The sequence below is a fragment of the Sycon ciliatum genome, chromosome 9 (genome assembly GCF_964019385.1).
Source record: "Sycon ciliatum chromosome 9, ocSycCili1.1, whole genome shotgun sequence".
NCBI lineage: Eukaryota > Metazoa > Porifera > Calcarea > Leucosolenida > Sycettidae > Sycon > Sycon ciliatum.
The window spans coordinates 224,364-243,836 of record NC_088651.1 but is presented as its reverse complement, the minus strand read 5'-3'; the positions used below and the strand labels follow the sequence as shown (position 1 = coordinate 243,836).

At 46.8% G+C, this 19,473-nt stretch overlaps 2 protein-coding genes across 2 annotated transcripts in view; one reads left to right on the top strand and one right to left on the bottom strand.

Moving 5' to 3' along the window:
* The window catches only part of LOC135824522 (NADPH:adrenodoxin oxidoreductase, mitochondrial-like), a 40,868-nt gene extending 32,855 nt beyond the window's left edge, over positions 1–8,013 (bottom strand). Inside the window, exons 1-3 of the mRNA XM_065337260.1 lie at positions 7,798–8,013; positions 1,882–1,980; positions 994–1,116 (exon numbers count right to left, since the gene is read on the bottom strand). Coding sequence (XP_065193332.1) covers positions 994–1,116; positions 1,882–1,980; positions 7,798–7,968 — 393 coding nt within the window. The 5' untranslated portion in view covers positions 7,969–8,013. The remainder of the gene's footprint in view (positions 1–993; positions 1,117–1,881; positions 1,981–7,797) is intronic.
* Positions 8,014–8,374: 361 nt separating this feature from the next.
* Positions 8,375–17,236, top strand: LOC135824523 (casein kinase I-like). Its single transcript, XM_065337261.1, has 8 exons — positions 8,375–8,741; positions 8,818–8,928; positions 9,074–9,222; positions 10,865–11,093; positions 11,369–11,539; positions 12,541–12,683; positions 13,887–13,983; positions 14,985–17,236. Exons 1-8 carry the CDS (start codon positions 8,666–8,668, stop codon positions 15,020–15,022), a joined length of 1,014 nt encoding a protein of 337 aa, XP_065193333.1. The 5' UTR covers positions 8,375–8,665; the 3' UTR covers positions 15,023–17,236.
* The last annotated feature ends 2,237 nt before the right edge of the window (positions 17,237–19,473 follow it).

Below are 19,473 nucleotides of genomic sequence, written 5' to 3'. Positions count from 1 at the left end.
GAACATTGAGATTGTCACTCAAACTCATAATTTACGTTTCACGAATCTACGTTTTCCTCGCTGCAGTATCATGAAAGTAAGCACCAACAAAACTCTACTGTACTTAATCCACTGTCCTTGTTCCTTTGGCTTTGCCTGCATTTCACCTGACGAGAAGGTTGGAAAGTATACTCGTGTAACTCTCAAGACGTTGACAAAGAGCCTGAAGTATGTGTGTTTTCTCCTTAGAGTATTATTGCATTCTTGTCCCCGAGGAAACTGTTAAACACAACTGAGTAAAGAATTTCGAATTTTCTGATGTACTAGTTTCATTGCTTGCCCCCCCCCCCCCCCATCCATTTTTTGGAGGCAAATGTCTCATTCAAGTTTGGATTTATTTGTACAGTACTAGAAACCTAGAACGCATGGTGGAGGTACTTGGATGAAAATGCACAGCAGATTACCAGCCAGTGTTGAAGACTCATGCAAGTACAGCGGATACCACCGAATTCTCATCAATTCTCATCTCTTCATAGCAATGAAAGAGTACATAACCGTGCCCATTCCCGAGGGAACACAAGACAGCCACTAACACGGTAGAAGAAAAAACAAAAATGGGAGTGAATTCATTATAGGGTTTAAATGGTCACAGCGTTTGCATGACCGGGTATCCTTTCAAGTAACGGTCAGATAACCGGTTACAACCGGCTACTGTAGAAGCAGAAATATTCGTCTGGAATTTAATTTCGTCTTTTTCGTCCAAGGAGCTTCGGGACTAAATTAAATGCCGGACGAATGTCGATTTGTCCAGTGTTTCAATACACTCTTATGGTCCATAGACTAAATTTTCAACCGGACGAAATCCCTTTCTTTGGAGTTGTATGAAATTATTGACCGGCGAAATTTTCTGCTTATACAGTATTGAAATCCAGCACATGTACATGTGCACGAACATGAACTATCGCACCACACACCATTTTTATTAAACACAATTGAGAGCAGATATGACCTCACCAACACAACGACATCATACAGTCGGCGGAGAGAGGCAATGGTGATATCATCTCCAACACAGACATTGCCTAGGAAGGTGCACCGTTCAGACTTGGCCAGTTCCGTGAACTGGTTCGTGACGTTCTGCAGACCGACAGGCACACACACACACACACACACACACACACACACACACACACACACACACACACACACACTCACACACACACACACACACACACACACACACACACACACACACACACACACACACACACACACACACACACACACACATTGTATAATTACATGTACCAGTAGTGCCACACCTCCACATGGCACTGATCTAAGTAATAGCCGCCATACCTGCTGTAGCAAGCTTCAACTTGAAAACAGGGTGGCTAGCAATGTGCCACTAGTACACTGTACACAGAGATATATTAGAATTCTGACATCAGCCTTTCGGACCCCAGCAAAGTGGACTAATTCCCGATGTGGTCTGTTTCGTGAACTTGACCATGCTGCATGTGAGAGCCAATGGAGGAAAACTCGGGATCAAGTAAAAGTGGTCAGATCCGCAAGGTGGTTGGTTGACTGAGCAGAGGTGGTTAGATTGTGGAGGTGATCGAATTGGAGAGGTGGTCGGATTGGCGAGGTGGTGGGCTTAGTGAGGCAGTCGGCTTAATGTGGTGGTTGGATTGGTGACAAGGTCGGATTGGGGAGGTGGTCGGATTGGGGAGATGGTTAGCTTAAAAGAGATGCAGGAGTCCATTGCGGGACAAGTCCAGGACTGATCTATGTTACGAGTATGCGCATATAATACCGATGAGAGAGAGAGACGGCACGGAGAGAGACAATGCGGCGACAAACACTATACACTACAATCGGTTTAATGAGATTCCACTGCACCTTTACATCCTGATGATGTGGAGCTACGCCATAGCGCACTAATCCAAACGGTACTGGCAGCTTGTCAACAATGTCCACGTTGACATCAGGAGATCCTTTCTGTCAACAATGCACATCAAGGAATATACGTCCAGACAAGAACAACAGCTACTGTAAGTCTACTCATTTTCGGCGCATTCAAATTTCCGCCTCCCAGGGCTAAAACCCATTTCGGCCGCATCACATTTTCGGCCTGTACTGCTGCCGCCCGTATACACGGTCAAGTATACCCTGAATTAAAATTTTCACCAGTTGTAGTCTTCGGGGTGCTGAGTCGAATGGTCTTGGTCCGAGGAAGCTGAGACGCTCCCTTCCTCCTTTATTCTCAATCGAACTCGCACACTTCCACCGGAATTGGGTGACTGCGCCCTACTAGATAGGGATTTGTATGGAAAAAGTCACTAAAAACGCCGTTTCGTTCTTATAAAAGCACGGATGACCGCGATTGGTCCATATGTTGTAGTCTTTTGGCCGCTGAGTCGACTGGTTTTGGTCCGAAAAGGCTGCGATGCAGCGTTCGGCCCTTATTCCGAATTGAACACGATTGAGTAAGCGGTCACGAGCTCATGTGTACACCAGTCGCCTGGTCACCGTGCCTGCACAGCTGCATGCAGGCTACAATTTTCACATCAAGGTTCAACTCAAAGGTTCAAAGCAGGGAGTCATAAGAGGCTTTTACGACTCCCTGGTTCAAAGGTTCAACTCGAGTGACATAAACGGGCCCAAACAGGCTGTAATAGGGGTTTTACACTCACGTTTATTTTCACGTTTATTTTCACGTTGTTGAAAACGTAGCTCTTCGCGGCCATGCATTCACACTCACACTTTTCTCCCGAGTGACATAAACGGGCCCAAACAGGCTGTAATAGGGGTTTCACACTCACGTTTATTTTCACGGAGTTGAAAACGTAGCTCTTCGCGGCCATGCATTCACACTCACACTTTTCTCCCACATTTTGCAGCAGTTACCATGGAGATAGCATTGCGTCATCATAAATAGCACGTGCACCCGTGCAGGAAAGTGGGGGAAATTTTGAATTTGAGTATTTTGACGCAACACCAACGCGAGATGGAGCTGAAGGATTTCAAGTGAAGCTGCAGAGAAAAATGGACACTGCTCCCTCCCCTTCTTCTTCAGTGAGTCTATCTTGTTTCGCAGCTCGTTCACTGTGAACCGCCTTTCATTCTGAATCTGCTCGAGGCGGAAGTTGAGGGTTTCAACAGCTCGCTTTTCCTTGGACTGCCGGCTTTTCATCATCTTGTCTGTTGACGACATTAGCTCACTCCAAACCTCTAGGAGCATGGCTTCCGTTGTCTCGTCAAATGTCTTGCAAGGCATGTCGGCAAGATCGCAGGAGATAGAAATCACAACCTACATGTACCTGGTTTTGACAAGAAGTGGAACGAGAAAGAAGCCTCGTGTCGACTGCGAGTATAATTATGTAGGTGAAATCCTCTCAGCCGCCACGTGTCGGCTCCATTGGATTTCCCCGCCAAATAGTTTCCTGGACGATGATTGGTTCACATGATTGCCGAAACTCAAGAACGGCAAAAATCATAGCCGTAAACGTAATCGTGGCCGGGGGGTTCTGTGCCACGTCTACGTTTCCCGTTTTCCCGTTTACGTTTCGGGAAAAACCTCAAAAGAGTCGGTCGTTGCTATGATACTTTGCCGTAAACGTGAAAATAAACGTGAGTGTGAAACCCCTATAAATGAGCACGTGACCGCTTACTCAACCGTGTTCGATTGGGAATAAGGGCTGAACGCTGCATCGCAGCCTTTTCGGACCAAAACCAGTCGACTCAGCGGCCAAAAGACTACAACATATGGACCAATCGCGGTCATCAGCGCTTTTATAAGAGCAAAACAGCGTTTTTACTGACTTTTTCCATACAAATCCCTATCTAGTAGGGCGCAGTCACCCAGTTTCGGTGGAAGTGCGCGAGTTCGGTTGGGAATAAAGGAGGAAGGGAGCGTCTCAGCTTGAGTGAGTGTGAAACCCCTATAAATGAGCACGTGACCGCTTACTCAACCGTGTTCGATTGGGAATAAGGGCTGAACGCTGCATCGCAGCCTTTTCGGACCAAAACCAGTCGACTCAGCGGCCAAAAGACTACAACATATGGACCAATCCCGGTCATCAGCGCTTTTATAAGAGCAAAACAGCGTTTTTACTGACTTTTTCCATACAAATCCCTATCTAGTAGGGCGCAGTCACCCAGTTTCGGTGGAAGTGCGCGAGTTCGATTGGGAATAAAGGAGGAAGGGAGCGTCTCAGCTTCCTCGGACCAAGACCATTCGACTCAGCACCCCGAAGACTACAAACAACTGGTGAAAATTTGATTTTAGGGTATACTTCCCCTTTAAAGGGGAAGTACGGTATACCAGGCTAAAATCAAATTATAAAATATAAAAGCGCGGATAACCGCGATTGGTCCATATGTTGTAGTCTTTTGGCCGCTGAGTCGACTGGTTTTGGTCCGAAAAGGCTGCGTTGCAGCATTCGGCCCTTATTCCTAATCGAACACGGGTGAAAAAGCGGTCACGTGCTCATTTACAGCCTGTTTGGGCCCGTTTATGTCACTCGAGTTGAACCTTTGAGCCAGGGAGTCGTAAAAGCCTCTTAGGGGCTGTCCGGGGTTACCAATTGTTTTTGCAAAAAGAAAGGTTTTAGTATTTTTCAGCATCCACCAACCCACCTACCTGTTCTGCAGGTAAAACGAATTCCAATAAAATATTGATGTCAATTTTCGACATCCGGAAGTAACTGGGCATTCTCCATCTGCATTCAATAATTATTTTCAAAACGAAACTCCTTCAAACCCACCCACCCCCAAACGAAAACTTTTCGTTTTGAAAATATTATTGGTAACCTTGGACGGCCCCTTATGACTCCCTGCTTTGAACCTTTGAGTTGAACTTTGATGTGAAAATTGTAGCCTGCAGGCGCGGTGACCACTGACCAGGCGAATGGTGTACGCATGAGCACGTGACCGCTTACTCAATCGTGTTCGATTGGGAATAAGGGCCGAACGCTGCATCGCAGCCTTTTCGGACCGAAACCAGTCGACTCAGCGGCCAAAAGACTACAACATATGGACCAATCGCGGTCATCCGTGCTTTTATAAGAACGAAACGGCGTTTTTACTGACTTTTTCATACAAATCTCTATCTACAAGTAGTAGGGTGCAGTCACCCAGTTTCGGTGGAAGTGCGCGAGTTCGATTGGGAATAAAGGAGGAAGGGAGCGTCTCAGCTTCCTCGGACCAAGACCATTCGACTCAGCACCCCGAAGACTTCAACTGGTGAAAATTTGACTTTAGGGTATACCGTACTCGCGCGATTAGAGCCCTCTCTTGAATAGTGCCCTATCTCAAATAGTACCCTATTCTCCAAGAGCCAGTGAAAAATAAAGCCCTCTCTTGAATAGTGCCCCCCCCCCCCCCGGGTCTTGTAACCAAGCCCATGTGCAAGTTTGGTGTTCTTTTGCTAATGTTCTTGGCCATTGCTTTGCACTGGTGTTTTCAGGAACAAAATCGCAGGTCTTGTTCCCGTTTCTGTGGAGTCGTGAGCGTTTACAGTACACTTTAGGCTCTGTTTTTCTTTGTTTTATGCTGGATGACGCAAATGTACCAGCAATGAAAAAATAGTGCCCTCTCTTGAATAGTGCCCCATCTTTGATGGACATTGAAAAAATAGTGCCCCAGGGGCACTAATCGCGCGAGTACGGTACTTCCCCTTTAACCTTGGAAAAAAAATTTCGGCCGCAACAAATTTTCGCCCAAACATGACCAGGCCGAAAATAGCCTAAAAATAAATATGCGCCGAATATTGGTTGACTTGCAGTACTGGTTAGGACAATGTTGCGGCCCTCTGGCCATGCTGGCCATGGTAGACACAATTTACATGAAAATATGCGCATCGCGATATCGGCGAGCAAACAGGATGACAGGAACTTCTTAATCCGCTCGTTGCTGATACACGAATTATTTTTCCCACTGGATCAACTTTTAACCTGTAGCATTTGACTGGGATGGAGAGCCAAGGATTAAATTTTTAAAAAGAGTGGACTAAAATGTTACATGTGTTGGACACCAACTACGGATAACATGAATAAAATATTGTAACATGTTGGTCCTTTTTTTCATCGTTTATTGCACATCGTCTCCACCATTTTACATTGCATGAATAACGTACACAAATGTCGGTTCAGCTCGTCTTATTCATTGCGGTTATCAAATTATTGTCTCCTCGCCGTTTATTTTGGTCCTTTCTTTTTTTTAATTTGTACCATTTGCTACATGGGGTTTTTTCCAACTCAAAAGCGCTGGCAACGAGTGAAAAAGAATTACAGTCAAAGTTGCCTTGATCCTTGAAGGGTGGTGGCGTTCCTCTAAGGATGCGGAAAACTCGGCCTCTAGCCACGTGTCACGTGAATCGTGATTTTTTAGCAGCATGTGCCTACTCGTGTGAGTGACCAAGAATACTGCATGCATGCACATGACGACACTATGCATTGCTGCTAGCAATCATCTACATGTACTAGTACAGCTACAGTCAGACCTCGTTTAACCGCACACATCCGTTTTCCACAAAAACATTAATTTTATTTATTTAATAATATTAACTGGTTTGAGGGAAAGAGACAAACGGGAAAAGTCCGAAGAAAAAATTGACTGTCACCACCAGGACTCGAACCAGGGACCCTCGCTTGTAGCCAGCGATGCTCTAACCACTGAGCTATGGTGTAGTCGTCATCCCAGCAGAGACCGTTCAACGTTTTCTAATAATAATAGCTATGAAAAGTATGAATGCCGCAGACATCACCACGCAACATGACAATTTGTTCAAGGTTTGGTTTTGTGTGTTTCTAAATTGTCATGTTGCGTGGTGATGTCTGCGGCATTCATACTTTTCATAGCTATTATTAAACTTTTATCTCCACGTAGATTATTTGTTTATTTTTTTATTGAAAAACCACAAACCTTCAGACATGTGAATGTGCACGTGATTATATACAGTGTACGTATACGTATGTATCGAGAAGGCAGCACAGAAACGGCAGTGGTGGTGAGGCCTGGGATATCTGGATAGACGAGGGAATTGGTCCTCAATCGGATAATCGAACGCACATACCAGTACTGTATGTAAGCATGGCATATGCTATAAATCAGTAACCAACGATTTTCTTCCGGATGGCCAGGGATCCGGATAAAAGAGGACCGGATAAGTGAGGTCTGACTGTACTACATGTACATGTGCATGAAACCAGCTTGTAACCACGACGACCTGATAACCGTTTCATAACCGCCCAAGTCTAGCGCTCGCGCGTCGCATATAACCGGTTATCCGGTAAACTGTTTTTTTTTTAAACCCCACTCCCCTTTCGGCTTAGGTTTGAATCAATCTAGGTGCATTTTAAAAATGCATTTTGACAATGTTCAAGTGTAAAAATGATTTTCAACTCCAGGCAAATATGTCTGCTTGTACAGAAATCTGGCAAGTCTAGAGGTCGACCACAGCGGGTGAAAGGAGCGCGGTTTGTGTACAAAATACCACCCCGTCACGGTCTGTTCGAAACCGAGTCCGGACTTTGTTTGTACCAAATGCAATTTTATCGGAAACGGCGTAATCCTTCCCGCGTGCGCATTGAGCGTCCAGAAGATAAAGTCATGTTGGCAGGAGCAATCCACATACCGTATCTTCAATAAAAGTCACTTGTGAAAACTTTCCATGCCATGATCCAGGACATAACAAGTGCGTATCTTGCCTCACCCTAAAATCCCACTCCTTTTTCTGTAAATCGGTGGAAGTGCAAAAATTCTACGTTTCAAATTTTGGCTTTCTCCGCAGAAAAATCAAATAACTCGTCTGACCTTGAGAAGGTGTTGAGCAGTGTAGAATCCCGCTGGTCCCGAGCCCACAACGCAGACATGAAGGAGGCGTTGGTTCACAGCTTTCACGCGCCATGCCGCCCTTCCACACCGACGCAATCCGCACGAAAGCCCAGGAAAATTCATATCGACAGACTGGGATGCATATTTCATTGAGAAAAACTTTCATGAATACTGAAAACAGGCCCAACAAATCCCGGCCGCGTTCCGTTCCAATCCTTTGTCAGTTTTTTCGTAGTTTTGCTTTCAAAATTTTAGTTCGAGACTACGATGTACGACAGTCGACAGTCGACAGACCATGCATGCAGACTTGGGCATGATTCATCTTGTATTGTTCATTGCATCACTAAAACTAAAGCCCCTCGAGAAACCTGTCTAAAACTTGTCATAAACCTTAGGACACCGAGGAAACCACCCCAAACCCTCAAGAACAAGGAGGAAATCGAGGTAAAACCGCATGCCCTTTTCAAATTATTTCAAATTTTTCAGCTCGGACTGAATTTTTTGCACTTGGGTTTTCATGCTTTGAGTTTGAGAATGATGCAGCTTCTTTCCTTTCGGTCGAGCATGGCATGGTAAAAGACTGTGTGCAGGAATGGAAAACATCAACAACGGCGTTTGTGGAAGAGCTTGAAGCAAAGTAGCCGGTCCAAGGACTTTAGGTTGTTCTTGTTTTTTAGCACGTATGCCCTGGTATTGTCTGTCGATGTTTTCTGGCTGTGGATCAGCGGGTAGCCAAGCCATTAGCTTCCTGCCGCTTGGATGTTCTCCTGGTAATTTGGTGTTGCACCGATAAATCAAATTCATCTGCTTTTCGACTAAAAATAAGTAACTGCGCTGAGGCTGAAGGATGGACCTACGGGTCGGAGGAAAGTTTAGGCTTGGCAGGAAGATTGGCAGTGGATCGTTCGGTGATATATATCTCGGTACGGAGCTGTCAGATTTGGGCTTTGTCCACGTCCTGGTGACTAACACCATTCCTGTTTTGTGTGGATGGAATAGGTACAAATGTTCTAACTGGTGAAGAAGTGGCAATAAAGCTAGAAGTATGCCACACAGACCACCCGCAGCTATACATCGAGGGAAAGTTTTATCGAATGCTCCAAGGTGGAGGTGAGTGGAATGATTGTTGTTTGCAATCTGGCTTTGAAAACTCCAAAACCCTAAATGTGAACTCTAATGTGAAATTCAGAAATTGTTCATGGACTTTTTAACATTGAAATATGCTGTGGCGTTTCATTGTGTTGTCGTTTGCCAGTCGGAATTCCGACGCTGAAATGGCTTGGTACAGAAGGAGACTACAATGTGATGGTAATGGAGCTACTAGGTCCGAGTTTGGAAGACCTTTTCAATTTCTGCGCTCGCAGCTTCTCGCTCAAGACCATTCTGCTTCTCGTCGATCAACTCGTGAGTGGCCATGCGTTTCGTTTGCTTCTGATTTTGTCTGTGTGTGTGTGCTACGTGAACGGTATGCCTGCATGCTGCTGTGTTCACGGTGATTCACCGGGCTAGTTGTCTGCTTCGGCGTGTGTTTGTTTATGTCGTTGTACTGTGCCTCGCGTTGTGGTGTAGCAGCTAGCACAGACTTCTGGACTGTGAAGGTGTAGGAAATTGTGCTGATGCATGACGTCTACGACTCAGTAATCGTCTCGTGAAGCATCGTCTGCCCAGCCACGATAGAGCTCAACATCTTGTGCGCTCGTTTGGCAATAGTCGCCAATTGAAAAGTCGTGTCTGGTGTTATGTTCACACGTTGTCCACGACAGAACAACACCCTGCATTGTTCGCCAGGGGACGGTCCACCACATGACCTCCACTGGCAGCACAGCAGAGCCAGCTGTGCCTTTGAACCACTGTCCAGTTCATCTGGGTTGTGCATTGAGCGTGGAGATCAGGATTTGTAATCATGTTGTCAGGAGGATTCTCCTCAATATTGATGAGCAAAGTTTGCATTTACATTTTATTAGTTTTTAGTTTTGATTTTCCATTGGGATTCAATTTTTTCCCCGATTATAAGTCGCGCCCCTTTTTTTTACCCTTGAACTTTAGTGTAAATAGGTGGGACTTATGTCCGGGGAAATGCAGCACGTGTACTGTCTACCTCTGATGTACCGTAATCGCGCACATAAGACCATGGTCTTATAATCGAAAAGTCGCTGTTTTCCGTCCTTTCACAAGTGCATTTTCGTTCGATTATAAGACCATGGTCTTATATGCGAGAGACAAACATCGCATCGACATGTACATGTGCAAGTACGCATATTATGCGTTAATGCCAGTACAATGGAACCATGATGAACCTCGTGTGGTTTTGTGATTTTGATTCACCTATAAGTGCATGTTCTTATCAGCGAGAGCGCTCATATATTCGAAAAAAGAACATATTCTTAAATGCGTGAGATTTCGGTACATGTGTCATTGTATCATGTTGGTGTTTCTAGGTACTACCAAGAGTACATGTACTAGTACTGTAAAAGCCATATAATAATATATAACGAAGTGCTAACTCTAACGAGTTAACGAGGAGAAATCTGTCGTAAAATAGAAATCGTTATACAGAAATCGATACGTATACCGTCCTATTGAGCGTTGAGAATGAGTGAGAATCGTTATATATGCGCCTCGTTAGAATAATGGCTTTTACAGCATGTCCAATTACTGTAAATCTACAAATTTTCAGCGCTGCAAAATTTCGGCTTTTCACGATTTTCGACATTTCGGCTGCGATTTATTTTCGGCGCCGGGTTTATACTAGTACATCACCATGGCTGAGGTGAAACATTTCATAAGCGTTTTAATTTCGGCGTTTTGGGCCAGTGCCGAATATGGCCGAAATTTGGTACACTACAGTATTCTCCAAGAAATTCTTTACTGGTTCATCTCGCCCCCTGTCACTCTCTGTCTGTTTTCGCGCGCATCCATCGTGCACGTCCACGCGTCATATTTCCTGTGCTGCCCTTGACCTGTTTGTATGTGTGGTTGTGTGTGTTTGTGTGTGTGCACGCGCGCGTGTGTGTGTGTGTGTGTGCATATTTCTTTGCTCGTGTAGATATCACGCCTGGAGTTCGTCCATTACAAAAGCTTCCTGCATCGCGACATCAAGCCAGACAACTTCTTGATGGGCTTGGCCAAGCGAGGCAATCTAGTCTACATCATCGACTTTGGCTTGGCTAAGCGGTGGCGAGATGTACGCACTATGGAGCACATCCCGTACAGAGAAGACAAGACACTCACTGGCACGGCGCGCTACGCTAGTATACAAACCCATTTAGGCATTGGTGAGTTCGTCAGACTATGTAGATACCCATTTGTACGAGTGTCCCATCTTTTCTCGCCATTGTGTCTGTCACAGGAGCTCCACGTGTGAGCGGCAGTGCTGCTTGACATCTCCATTCTCACCGTCAGCCTTCGCTTCTACGGCTTTTGTCATTTCCTTTTGTCTGTTGCCATGTGTCTGAGAGCTTGATATCTTTATTCTCACTCTGCTTTGCTTGTGCTACCGTTGCTGCTGTTCCTCTGTCTGTTATCGTCTCTCTCTCTCTCTCTCTCTCAGAGCAAAGTCGCCGAGATGATATCGAATCGCTCGGCTACGTCATGGTCTATTTCCATCTGGGTAGCTTACCCTGGCAAGGGCTGCGCGCACAGACAAAGAAGGAGAAGTACGACATCATCTCGGAGAAAAAGATGAGCACACCGGTGGATGTCCTGTGCAGGAAACTCCCACGTAAGCAGCCAAATGCTACTACTATAAGGCTTGAAGTTCAAAGTGATGGCGTCAGAAGTCAAAATCTAGCGACAAAATACGACTTGGGTCCATTTTTTGTATGAGAGTGGATCCAAAGGTCGTTATTTGTCGTTAGATTTTGACTTCTGACGTCATCACTTTCAAAAGCCCTATTGCCTCTGAGTTACTATGGTGCTGGCCAGAGAAATCCAACTTCATGAATATAATAGCGTTGCCGGGCGCTACAGTACAGGGCTCTAGCACTACAAACATTGTTCGGTGCCCTCGAACGCGGCGCTACTTTTTTCACGAGGTTGGATTTCTCTGGCCAGAACTGTAGTATGTGGTGATATGGAGGGGGGGGGGGGGGTCTAAAATAAATCAACACACAAACTGCATGTAGTTTGTACCATCCTGCTCCAAGCTCTGTTTGTTGTGCTTGTACTGTGAGTTGATTGTCATGCCTTCCGCTGCATCTTATCCATACCTAAAATCCCATTAGCCGCACAAACACTGACGCATGTCATCCGATAGGGAGCTGCTTAATTTCTGTTCAGGGCAACTGGTCTTTTCCCCTCGTACCTAAATTTTGAACGCCTAAAATTTCTGAAATTAGAGTACTAGTAGTTGCCAGACCATCACACCGACCTGTACAGGAATAAGTCACTCGTTGTACGCAATGGTATGGCTGTTATACTGGAGATGTATTTAGGAGTGCCACGCATGGCGGCATTTCACTGGCTAATTTTCTGCAATCCTCCTTGTACACGTCCTTGTGTTCGCCGCATGTGCCTCGGAAGCACTGCTCTCTCTCTCTCTCTCTCTCTCTCTCTCTCTCTGTCTCTCCCCCCCCCCCCCCCCCCCCTCCTCTTTCTTTCTTTTCGTTTACACAGTTTCTAGTATTGTTCCGTGAGGGTCTTTTCCGTCTAGCTCCTGTTTGCAACTGAACACTGTTCTGCCTTTCCTGTATCTATATTGGTGTGTTTGTTGTGCTTCTACAGCGGAATTTGCAACGTATCTTAACTATGCACGCGGTCTTCGCTTTGCGGATAAACCTGACTATGGGTACTTACGGCAGCTCTTCAGGACGTTGTTCTCTCGACTAGGGTTCTCGTATGATTACGTATTCGACTGGAATAAAGGAGTAAGTCCCCCCTAGCTTGTTATCTCTCTCGCTCACTCTCCCTCTCTCTGTCCGTCTCTCTCACTCTCACACACACACACACACGTGTTCTCTCTCTCTCTCTCTCTCTCTCTCTTTCCCTCTCTCTCTCTCTTTCTCTGGGCGTTCTTTGTTGTTGCCTGGCAGATTAATTGGAGTATGTAGATAAGGACCATCCGTAAATACCGATATTTATTTAGAAACGAAAACTAGTCCTTTCTCTTCAAACCCCTCCCTCAGAAACGAACACATACAAACGGTACATAGTATCGATATTGTTTTCCTTTTTTTCTGGACGTGCCCACACATACAAACTATGCATCGATATTTTTTCGAGAAAGGAACAGGCTCTCAACCCCCTCCCCCCTCAACGACTAGTTTTCGTTTCTAAATGAATATCTATATGTACGGATGTCCCCTAACTCACTTATAGCTTTGAAGTTATAAGCGCATGTGCTTGTGTGTGCGCTAATACGGATCGGTATTTACACATACTTTTGGAAGGCATGCCCCATACACTCGTACTCTCTGGCATAATGCATGCAACGCCTTGCCACACATCTGATAGTTCACTGTGAATCAGCTATACATAAAGCGTTTCCTCGCTCTCCTAAATTTCGTGGTGGGTTGCAGTACTTCCAGTATGTGTGTATGATTATGACTTATACTTGTCGATTGATGGATCAATCGGTAGATTCGCCTCTGTTTTTCTTTCCTTTCTTTCTTGTTTTGAATTGTACGTTGAACTCATTGGATTTCTTTGTATTCTGTATCTCGTTATCGTTATATTTCCCTCTAGCCCTCTCGCTTAGGATGAGCTTTCTTTTTTATGGCAGCTTAAGCGAAGGCTATATACCTGCTTTATGCAGGTTGATGCCAACGCGAACAAGCAAAATAATAATGATAATAATAATAATAAATTATGACTTATATTCGCTGTGTATTGTAGCAAACACAGTCCTTGTTGTGCCCGTCCGCACCAACCCCTTCTGTTGCTTCTGCTGTTTTTCCGATGTTGCTGTCTTTGTGATGTTGCTGCTGATGTCTTTTTGGCCGCAGGCCATCGTGAGAATAAATTTTAAAAAAGATGCTGCTGTTGCCGTTGCTGCTGCTGTTGGTGTATTTGGTGATGTTGTTGCTGATGCTGATGTTGCTGTGTTTGTGCTGTTGCTGCTGCTGCTACAGTTCAAGGAGCGCAACGAAGAAGCTAAGCAGCGGAAAGAGCAGCTGGCAATACAGGAGCGAGACGAGGAGTGCAAGGAACGTGCTAAGCCGTCCAAAGGTCAGTGCAACCACCGCAGTGTTGCTTTCACACACTTTCTTTGCTTGCTTTCGCAGGCAGGCATAGTGGGATGGTCTAAGACCGTGATTGAGAAACAGAGGGCATCTGGTTCAAGTCCTGCTTGGAAGCGGAAGGATTTGTTCCAGCCATGCTGCGACCCACAGTTAATTGGGAACTCGTGGCTTGGCACGAGGGAAACATGGGTGCAGCGAATGGGACTTTCGGTCTTTACCTTGTTGGTGGGCTGATCTACTCACCTCCCACCGCTTTAGGAGCTGCATCTGCACCTTAGATCTCTGCAGGGTGGTGGCGTTCCTACTGATGCTGAAAACTCAGTCCCAACTGAATCCCAAGCGAACCGGGGATTTTTCTTTTCTTTTTGCACACCTTGTGTTCCAAGGGCCCGTGAGTGTTCTATGCCAGTGAAGACCCCCTGCCGATCCTGGACACAACCTGCGTAATGGCTGGCATCAAGAGTGCATTATTAATCCCAAGTTCTTTTCCCTGTTGTGTTAGGCCTGTGAGCCACGCAGGAGTCCATTGCCGGAAAAGACAAGGACTGGTTTTATTTACAACGAGCATGCGCATAATGGTGTGACAGAGAGACAATGCGAAGAGAGACAATGTGGCGACAAACACTATACACTACACTTACCATGTGTGTCTAGAATACTCGTTTGCTGTTCTCTCTCTGTCTCACTCTCAATCCCTCCCTCTTTCTCTCTCCCTCACTCACTCTCTCTCTCTCTCTCTTCCTCTCTCTCTCTCTCTCTCTATCTATCTATCTATCTGTCTCACTCTCTCTTCCTCTCTCTCACTCTCTCTCTCTCTCCCTCACTCTTTCCCTCGCTCTCTCTCTCTCTCTCTCTCTCTCTCTCTCTCTCTCTCTCTCTCTATCTATCTATCTTCTGCTGGTAACGTATCTCTTGGTGTGTGTTGTGTGTCTCCCTTAATGGCTGTGTCCCCTGTTGTGCTGCTCCATTCTCTGGTGTGTTCTGCAGGTGCTGGTGCAGCCGGCGGTATGAAGGAAAAGAAGTAAGCACCTGCACCGGACACTCACTGTCGGGAGCAGCAGCAGCCAAGCCTATTCAGGCGCAGTCCTAATGCCGGTCGGTGGTGCTGGTGCTGGTGGTCATTGTTATGTTTGCCTCTGCAGCACTGAGCACAGCCTCCACGAATGTCGTTGTTGTTTCGCCCCGCATTCTCGTATGTGTGTTGACCGGCTGCTACGGGCAGTGTGGTCGCCTTACCCCCGCGTTATCATCAGTTCTACAGCTGTTGTTGTGACGTCCGGTTTGCTGCAAGGCACGGCACCTTGTCCCTACCTACCTACACACAGTTCTTCATGCTATGGTGACCAGGTGGTCCATGCTCTCAACGGGGTACGCTCTGCTGGGTGCTGGGCTGCTGACTGTTACTACTACTGCTGAATTGACAACGCCACCACCGTCGTTTGTTGTTGATCGACTACGGCCAACTACTTTTTCATGGTCGTCCACCAGCTCTCTCGCTCTCTCTCTCTCATCTGTACATAACTTACTGCTAGTTGTCATCACGTGATCACGTCAGACACCTCGGTAGTGTGAACTCCTCGTCCGTCTGTTCACGCTGTGCCGTAAGGGGGTGGTCGCTTGATGATTTGATTCTGTGTCAACCCCCGTTGTCGTCATCGCCACCACCGCCCTTGTTGTTGTACTGTATATATTCGCAGTGCGTGTGTGTGGATGTCTTGTAGTCCTGTGCATGAGGTACTGGCTCTTGCTGGGCGTGTTCACTGTGTGGAGAACACACTGTCAGTGTCTGCTGTTAGCTCTGCTGCAGCTAGTGTGCCCATTCCAGCTGGCTGCTCAACACTCCGAACAGTATTGTTAGCACTGAGCAGCTGGCAGTGCACTGGTGATGCGCCACGACTGGACACTCCACATTGTGCTCAGCATCTTTCACGCTCTCCCCTGCCCTGGCTCGTGGCCAGCCTCTTCTTTCCCCTGGTGCGTTTCGCTGCACTGTTGCCCGCCCCCCGTGTCCCACACCCTTGAGGTGCGTACTCGCTTGAGATGATGATGCCATTGAGTATGATGACCCGCGTGGTGCCCGTGGCCCGCGCACCTGACACACAGCCATTCCACTGCCACGTTGCAGTCACTCCATGCATCCTGCCATCGCTTCCTGCAGTATTTCGATTCCGTCTCCACCGCCGTTGTAAGTATCCCCCGCGTGTTGTTGTTGCTGCTGCTGCTGGCTTGGCTGGAATTTTGTACAGAGCTTCACAGCACCTTCCGGTCCATGCGCGCGCTCCCTGTCCCGCTGCATGCATTATATGCCAGGCGTTCCCCCGTGTGTATAGACCTGCTGCAGCTGCGTCGTTCCCCTTCCTTGTGCCTCGCGCGGTTGCCCCGGGTCTCTTGTGCTCGTGTGTGTGTGTGTGCTGCCTGCCGTCGCCAATGCTGACGTGATTGCCTCGTGGCGAGTTGCCCTGACAACGCCAACCCTCCTGTAGTATCGGTGGTCCGGTCGTGGTGGTGGTAGTGGTGAATATTACCGCTGCTGCTGCCGCTGCCGCCGTTCACGTTGAGTAATATCGCATTATTCTCGCCCTGATTCTGCTGCTGCCGGCGACTGCCTGTGCTGTGCTGTGGTTCAGGTACATGTACATATAGTCCAAGCGTGCTCATTTCTATAACCGTTTATGTGCAGAGTATTGCTGATAGTGTTGACAGGCTGAGGCAGCTGATGCTCAGCGTACCCCATGCCTGCGCTCGCCTCTCGCGTTCACATACAGGACCTGGCCGTGTTTTGAGCGAGCACGAAGAAAAGTATTGATGATATTGCAATCTCCCTCCCCGTTCCCCGCCGTTCCCCGCTGCAGCGTTGCCTCCCTTTACTGCGTGATTAATATTTACTCGTGGGCCGCTGCTTTTCTGCTCATCTTTTTTCACCCCCCCCCCTCCCCTCTCTCTCTCTCTCCTGCTTCTGGCTGGCATTATAGCTCCTGCTGTTGCATTGCAGGACAGAACCAGAGCAGGAGAGCACTTGTACAGATTACCAATGATGTCTATAAAATTTAGCTCCCTGTGCCGCTCAAGCCCCGCTCAGTTCCGCAGGTTTTGTTGCCTGCTCACGGTCCGTACCTGTTCAACAAATTTTGTTCCGTTTTTTTTGTGCAATACTTCCCTTTTTCCCAGTCTCTCGTTATCTTCCTCATCTGGTTTGTAAATTGTATGATGTGTTTGTCTGGCTTTATGTCAATATCGTTCTTTTCCTGTCCTGTGGTTCGGTCGGTGTTTGCTGCTGCTGCTGGTGGTGGCACACACTCTCTAGGAGAGTGTACTTCCTACCATTGAGTCCATCTCTCTCCCTCACTCTCTCTCTCTCTCTCTCTCTCTCTCTCTCTCTCACACACACACACACACACACACACACACACACACACACACACACACACACACACACACACACACACTTATCGCGAGTAGACTGTATGAGCAAGAGTTCATAATCCCGGGGTCGAACTCTTGCTATGACAGTATAGTAGTACCAAGAGTAGATAAACAAGAGTGTGCAACTCCGGATCTCTCTTGCCCAATCTGCAGATACCCCGCCCACGGCGGAATTTTTTGTTGGCGTCACCTTTTTTCAGAAGAACGCGCATTTTGCCGCAGAGCAGTGTGAGAGCACGTGCGCACGTGCTGGGCACCGGCCTTGTAGTGTAAATTTTAAAGCCGGCCAAGAGCACGAGGGAAAACTTTCCGAAAGACTCGCAGGGCGTGCGTCGTCGAAAAGATTACGTCAACAAAAAATTCCGCCGTGGGCTTACCCATCCGCGAGTTGCACGCTCTTGTTTATCTACTCTTGGGGTGCGTTCTTATATTCTCTAGCTTCTAGAAGAAGAAGAAAAGAGAAGTCGAAGAAACTGGGATTACTCAAGAACGGGTCTCGAAGAATTCGGAGATATTTTGCACATGTCAAGCAAAATGAAGCGTCAAAGGGGCCGCGATCTTGAGTGATGAATGTATGTGCGTATGCGAAAAGGGAAATGCGTACACTCATGATGAACACGTGGCTTTTAGTCGTAGTTCGCATGCGCTGATCCCAAACCGCGGGAATCTCCAAGTTTCAACCACCTCTGAAGCTTGGAGAGCTTGGAGAGCTTTGGAGAGCCTCCTAAAAGTCGGAGAGGATATAAGAACAGCTCTCGAACTTTTCGGAGAGTCTCCAACTTTTCCGAGAGGATTTAAGAACGCACCCTTGGTAGTACCATATATGCGTAATATTCACACGTAGCGTAGATGATCGTGATAGGGAGGTTCCGGAGTACGATTTTTCGTGCCAAAATCCGTGGAGGCGCTACGGATATTTTATACGTCGTTTTCGAGCAGTGAAAAGTTCCGGGGTACGGAACGTATGTGTTTGCCGTCATTAGAGTGGTTCCGGGGTACGATTTTCCGTGCCAAAATCCGTATGGGCGCTACGGATTTTTTCCAGGCGTGCTCCATACGATTTTTCGGCACGAGAATCTGTGTGGACTGGCTTTCATACGAACCATGCTTCGTATGGAGATTTTGCGTCATCGGGTGCAGAAAGATTTTTCGCGTACAAATTTGGTACGAGAAACATCGATTTTTCGCGGAAAGTTTTGATTTCGGTACAATTTTCAAAATAAAAAGGCATAGCGCGGGAATGTGACGTGTTTGCGATCGTTACCTAGGCAATGACGGCAAACACATACATGTAAGTTCCGTACTCCGGAACTTTTCACTGCTCGAAAACGACGTATAAAAAATCCGTAGAGCCTCCACGGATTTTGGCACGAAAAATGGTACTCCGGAACCTCCCTATTGCCTAGGTTACGATCGCAAACACGTCACATTCCCGCGCTATGCCTTTTTATTTTGAAAATTTGTACCGAAATCAAAACTTCCCGCGGAACGTGTTTGCGATCGTTACCTAGGCAATGACGGCAAACACATACATGTACATGTAAGTTCCGTACTCCGGAACTTTTCACTGCTTGAAAACGACGTATAAAAAAAATCCGTAGAGCCTCCACGGATTTTGGCACGAAAAATCGTACTCCGGAACCTCCCTATTGCCTAGGTTACGATCGCAAACACGTCACATTCCCGCGCTATGCCTTTTTATTTTGAAAATTTGTACCGAAATCAAAACTTCCCGCGGAAAATCGATGTTTCTCGTACCAAATTTGTACGCGAAAAATCTTTCTGCACCCGATGACGCAAAATCTCCATACGAAACATGGTTCGTATGAAAGCCATGCCAGTCCACACGGATTCTCCGTGCCGAAAAATCGTATGGAGCACGCCTGAAAAAAAATCCGTAGCGCCCATACGGATTTTGGTACGGAAAATCGTACCCCGGAACCTCTCTATTGTATACATGTAAAGCCTTTCCATATACTGCACTGGTGCTCGATGTTTTCAGTTTGGGGGTGGAAGTTGTCAGTTTGAGCACTCTGGCAAGGTACGTTCGGAC

Bases quoted from the DNA above. Each gene is read 5' to 3' on its own strand.
- LOC135824523 (XM_065337261.1), top strand. From the start codon at position 8,666: ATGGACCTACGGGTCGGAGGAAAGTTTAGGCTTGGCAGGAAGATTGGC. The intron at 9,223-10,864 runs GTGAGTGGCCAT...TTGCTCGTGTAG, and splicing joins TGCTTCTCGTCGATCAACTC to ATATCACGCCTGGAGTTCGT. The intron at 11,540-12,540 runs GTAAGCAGCCAA...GTGCTTCTACAG, and splicing joins CCTGTGCAGGAAACTCCCAC to CGGAATTTGCAACGTATCTT.